Source organism: Desmodus rotundus, chromosome 11, assembly GCF_022682495.2.
Source record: "Desmodus rotundus isolate HL8 chromosome 11, HLdesRot8A.1, whole genome shotgun sequence".
Classification (NCBI taxonomy): domain Eukaryota; kingdom Metazoa; phylum Chordata; class Mammalia; order Chiroptera; family Phyllostomidae; genus Desmodus; species Desmodus rotundus.
Genome location: NC_071397.1, coordinates 62,684,393 through 62,690,392, shown reverse-complemented (window position 1 = coordinate 62,690,392; position 6,000 = coordinate 62,684,393). Strand labels below are relative to the sequence as shown.

The 6,000-nt window shown below is 36.6% G+C and overlaps 1 protein-coding gene across 1 annotated transcript in view; it reads right to left on the bottom strand.

Annotated features, from left to right (window-relative positions):
* Nucleotides 1–5,588: 5,588 nt before the first annotated feature.
* Nucleotides 5,589–6,000, bottom strand: part of CDC40 (cell division cycle 40) — a 47,069-nt gene continuing 46,657 nt past the window's right edge. Inside the window, exon 15 of the mRNA XM_024551804.3 lies at nt 5,589–5,990. Within this exon, the coding sequence (XP_024407572.1) occupies nt 5,813–5,990 (178 nt within the window). The 3' untranslated portion in view covers nt 5,589–5,812. The remainder of the gene's footprint in view (nt 5,991–6,000) is intronic.

Below are 6,000 nucleotides of genomic sequence, written 5' to 3'. Positions count from 1 at the left end.
ACAGTGTCTGATTTGAGATGTGCTGTTAAATTGGAAACACACACCAGATTTTAAAGACTTAGTATGAGAAAAATAAAATAATAATTAAAAAATAATGGAATGTTGAAATATTTCGAATGTTATATAAAATATATTATTAAAATTAATATCCTCTGGATTTCTTAAAAAATGGTCTTTAGAAAATTAAAAATTACATGTACGGCCCTCACGTATTTCTATTAGACAGCACTATTCTAGAACATACACTTAAATAAAACATTTGAGATTTGAGTTAGTCCTTCAGATCTCAGGCGCTGAAGGCTGGGGAGTGGGGAGTGGGAGTTAAGTAATTCGTTTGAAGATCGCTATTGTGTCATAGGAAGTTGCACATGCAAGGAGTTCTCTCTTTCTCTGTCACTAAAAATAAAGCTACTATAAGGACTCTGATTGCAAGTTGTGACTTCTTTTCCCTTAAGTTCCAGATAATGTGGCGGTGTTTAGGATGAGAAAGTTGTGTCTGCAATTATTAAAGTGACTATGAAATGGAAGGTGCACATATAAACATATAAAATGTATATACACACATTCACATATGTACATGCATATACATACATATATACATACACACACAAACACACATGTATATATTTTTGGCTAGATGAATTTCTCTGGGTTAATGTGTACTAAACAGTGTAGTTTTTGAAATACTGAAGATAAACTCAGACTCTACTTCACTGATTCTCACCCTCAGTGTGCATCCTATCACCTGGAGACCTTGCTAGGACTGCCAACTTCGACCCAGTCAACTTTTATTTTTTAAATTGGAATCTTTTGTTAGTTCATTCTTTTTATTAACCCATTAAATAAAAATTGATAATATGAAATTTGAGCCAAGTGCTGCCGATAGAACCTTCTTTCCATTGATTGGATCTGCTCAGGTCCCTCCCTCACCACATCTCTCGTTTGTACTGTATGTAATCAATTATTTTATGACCTACTAAGAAAGGCAATTAAACTATGACACAGCACTGATTTTAAGATACAGCTCTATTTCAGAGATGTCAAAAATGTGAGAAATATGCACTCTTGATGAAATATAGCACCAGCGTTCCATAGGTCTCACTTTCGAGACCCAGATTTTATGCTACAGATGGGTATCTTGACCTGGATGGCCCTCCACACTTCCCTTCCCCAGACCTGAATTCATTATAGCTCCCCCAACTTACCTTTACGTTCTTCTGAATTCTCTCAGTAGAAGGCAGCATCTCCAGGTGATTCTGATGCAGATGGTTCTCAGTCCACACCTGAGAAATACTTTTCTTCAAAGAGAGCCTCTGTAAGTATTGCTAGTGTTGCAATCCTTAAGGCCGCCATCCAAGGGTTTGCCATTTCACTGTCAAAGTTTTCTTTTGGGTAATTTGCAAACATGCTAGGGACATCAACCAGCCTCACAATGCATCCTCAAGAAACTACTAGAGCTGATCAATGAATTCAGCAAAGTAGCAGGATACAAAATTAATATCCAGAAATCAGGTGCATTTTTATATGCCAATAACAAACTAACAGAGAGGGAAATTAAGAAAACAATCCCATTCACAATTTAAAGGAATAAGCCTAAACAACGATGTAAAACACCTGTACTCGGAAAATTATAAGACACTGAAGAAAGAAATTGAAGAAGATCCTATCAAGATTCCAATGATGTATTTCACAGAACTAGAACAAATATCACATTTTGCTGTGTATAATGCACACCTACATTTTTGGCCCAAACATTTGGGAAAAAACTTTTAATTTTCTAATTCAATTATTTATTTATTTCTATTTAGATACTTGTTTTTTATATTATAAAGGAATTTTAGCATTTATTTTTGAATATATTATGGTGCAAGAAATTTTAAATAACAAGTAATTACAAAATGCAGGAACAGATACAAGGTATTTCAGGTACTACCTATGTATAATGTGCACCCTTATTTTTCCCTAAAAAATTTGGGCAAAAAGTACGCATTATGCACAGCAAAATACGGTATTTCAAAAACTTATATGGAACCACAAAAGGCCCTGCACACCAACAGTGATCCTGAGAAAGAACAATGTTGGAAAATTCATGCTGCCTAACATCAAACTATACTATAAGGCCATAGGTATCAAAACAGCCTGGTACTGGCATAAAAACAGACACATAGATCAGTGGAACAGAAGAGAGAGCCCAGAAATAAAGCCACACCTTTATAGTCAATTAATATTTGACAGAGAAAGCCAGCACATACAATGGGTTAACAATAGTTTATTCAATAAATGGTTTTGGGAAAACTAGACAGATATGTTCAGGAAAATGAAACTACACCACCTTCTTATATCACACACAATAATAAATTCAGAATGGATCAAAGACTTAAATTTAGGCCCCAAACCACAAAAACCGTAGGAGAAAATATAGGCAGCAAAATCTTGGACATTGCTCATAGCAATATTTTATTGGCTATATCTCCACAGGCAAGGAAAACAAAAGAAAAAAACAAATGGGATTACATCAAACTAAAAAGTTTTTTCACAGCAAAGGAAAATGTCAACAAAATAAAAAGACAACCCACAGAATAGGAGAACATATTTGCTGATACATCTGGTAAGGGATTAATATCCAAAACCTATAAAGAAATTAAACCCAATTAAAAAATGGGCAAAGGACCTGGACACTTCTCCAAAGTGGACATACAGATGGCCAATAGACATATGAAAAGATGTTCAATGTCACTAATCATTAGAGAAATGTAAATTAAAACCACAATGAGATACCATCTCACACCTGTCAGAATGACTATCATTAATAAGCCAACCAACAAAAAGTGCTGGGAGAAAAGGGAACCCCTTTGCACTGTTGGTGGGAATGCAGATTGGTGTAGCCACTGTGGAAAGCCATATGGAGATACCTCAAAAAATTAAGAATGGATCTGCCTTTTGACCCAGCTATCCCATTCCCGGGAGTATACCTGAAGGAACCCAAAATACTAATTCAAAAGAACATAAGCACCGTTATGTTCATTGCAGTGTTATTTACAAATACCAAGATATGGGAGAAGCTTGAGTGACCACCAGTAGTTGAGTGGATAAAATAATCACGGGACATTTACACAATGGACTACTACTCAGCCATAAAAAAGTAAATCTTACCCTTTGCGGCAGTATGTTTGGACCTGGAGAAAATTATGCTAAGTGAAATAAGCCCAAGACAAATACCACATAACTTCACTCATACGTGGAATCTAATGAACTGAACTACCAAGGAAAATGGGGACAAATAAATGGAGAGCCAGATGACAGCTAGTGGAGGGGGGGAGGTGAGGGGTTGGAGGGATTGAGCAAAAAGGAAAAAGGCCTCATGGACATGGGCAAAAATATGGTGGTTGCTGGGGGGAGGAGGTATAAGGGGACTAAATGGTAATGGAAAATAATACAATAAGGATTTTTAAAAACCCTAGCATCTGTTATATGCCCAATGAAATTAAATCAATTTTAATTAGGATCTCATATTAAAAAAAAAAAAAAACCACTAGACTCTTCCTATTTAGAGAAGTGCCTGTTTGGTTGTTATCTTAAAACCTTCTCATTATTTAAGACAAAATATTACCAGCTTGTGCTTCAATATTTAAATATCCATGCCATCAAAGCTTTCACTAAAGCATCACTGCTATAATGACTTGCAGGAAGGAAATCTGTCTTGGGTGCGGCAGAAAGGACACTGAGGAGGAAGAGTCAGAGGGCTCCCACCTAATCCCAGTGACAGCAACGCTGAGACTTGTTGACTCGGGGAGCGGGGAAGGGCCCCACTCAGAGTGCGTGAGCTGAAATGAGTGCAGTCGTGACTGACTCAGTGTCCCCACTAAAGGAACAAGTGTGGAATGTGTTACCTTAATTTGTATGTTCTGAGGGCACTGCCCTGTGTTTTTATTACTTAATCAGAATGAACCCATTAACATACCACCCATACCTATAAAGCATCATTTTTCTCCATAAAATCAAAACAACCCATTTAAAATCTGTAAGTGGTTTAATTTGGTGTCTCAACAGAGTTAAGACTTAAAAGGAGACCAAGAATAAAAATTCTGATAACACTTTAATAAAAATCCTTTATTTAAAAATACGATATTTTAAAAAAAGAGACAACTTTTATGTACAGCTGTTTAGTTTAGAAACAGTCAAAAACACAATAAAATAAACCAAGATTTAGAAATTATGATTTGTAACATACACGATACTGGTGGTGAACAAGATAGTTTAAATATATGATTCTTTTATTATTAATGAAATGTGATGAACTCACATTGGTTAAACCCAGTGGTTGGGACTAAAGAAAAGGTCTTGTCTGAATTCTTTCCTCTTCGGAAATGGCAGCCACCCTTCCTGGCAGATACAGAAACGGGAGCAGCGAGGCAGTGTATTCTTACTTCTTTCAGTGCTTCTGTGTCCAAAAATACAGCTCTACCACTTGTATTGTTTGTCTATTTTTGTCTTCAATTTTTCTTTTTATGTGTGGCTATAGCACCTGGTCATCTATACCAGGCTTTTTATTTTTTTAATTTTTAAAATGGGTGTTCTGAAGGAAAGCAGCACGAACTGCGAGTGACAGCACAGGGCTCACACCCAGCGTGACTCTGGCCCCCCACGCAGCGCTCCGAGCCCATCTTTTTCAGCACGGTACTATGGAACTATCTCGAACCGCGTTCACACATCTGATACAGATCTGTGATACAGCTGGAAAAATGGTGTGTCAAACTAAAGTGCTATTAACTACTACATTCAAGAGGCTATCTTGATTTCACAATCTTAAGTTTTTAAACTTTTTTTCAGCCACTGCTTCTCAAACTGGGGAACCCTAACTGTTTTCCTGGATTGTCAATTTTACTCAAAGATTTAGAAAGAAGTTTAAAACTTTTCTAATCTTAAAGCCAAATCAGAATAATTTTAAAGAAGTTACAGGTTGATATTTTGTCTGTTGCGCTATCCCCACTGAGGAGTATTTCAGTAGTAACATCTGTGAAGCAATGACCAAAGAGACCCTGATTTCTGAAAGTACAGCCAGCTTCTTACTGACAGTAAGTACAAATAAAATTCAAAGTTTTGACTCATTCTCTTGAGTTTCATCTTTAAAAATTACATAATTCTCTTATTATAGACAGATTGGGAAGAAAGCCAAGGAAAGAACTCTGGGTTGATTTGTATTTTACATTGTTTAATAATTAGAGGAATGCTGCAGTCAGAGAAGATTGCTGGCTTACAATGAAAAATACACAACATTTGCCACAAAAGTAGAGGAACCCAGGAATCCAAAAGACCAGAACTTGACACACTGGAAATAATGAAAACAGTCGTCGTGGGCGGTCTCATCCTTCTCTCGGAGTCACGTTAAACTCTATCACCCCTGGCCCCTACTGCTCTTTTGGTTGAAGAGGTAAGTACAGGGTGCCTTTCTGAGTTACTTGTCATTATTACCTCCTTTAGGACCCCAAATCCACGAGGGAATCTTTTCTGACTCCAAAGGGATCCTTCCGTATGTCTTGGGGTAAGCCCAAACTGCCTTGTCAAATACAAAATCGATGGTCATTCTCTGTATAAACAGTGTCTATAAAGAACAAATTAAAGTTGCCAACGAAATTATATGAGCCAAATTTACAAAGTTTTTTTTTAAAAAAACAATGTATATCAACTTTATAAGGCCATGTAAAGAAATGATAATCTGTAAATAAAGTTATCATCCCACACATTTAACAATGAAATAGTTAAATATGGTATTGGATCAAAAATAATCCAGATAGTTTCAGGACTGGTCGCGTTAATCCCACAATTTAATGAGACCATCCCAACCACACGTTAAGACTTTAGATGTTTCGTGAGGGTGCCACACCGCGCCTATGCACACTTTATCATGAGCTTTAAACCGGCTGTAGAGTTTGGTGGTCTTCCAGTCCCAGATGTTTAATTTTCCATTTCCATCTCCTGAAATCACATAGCTACAAGGGG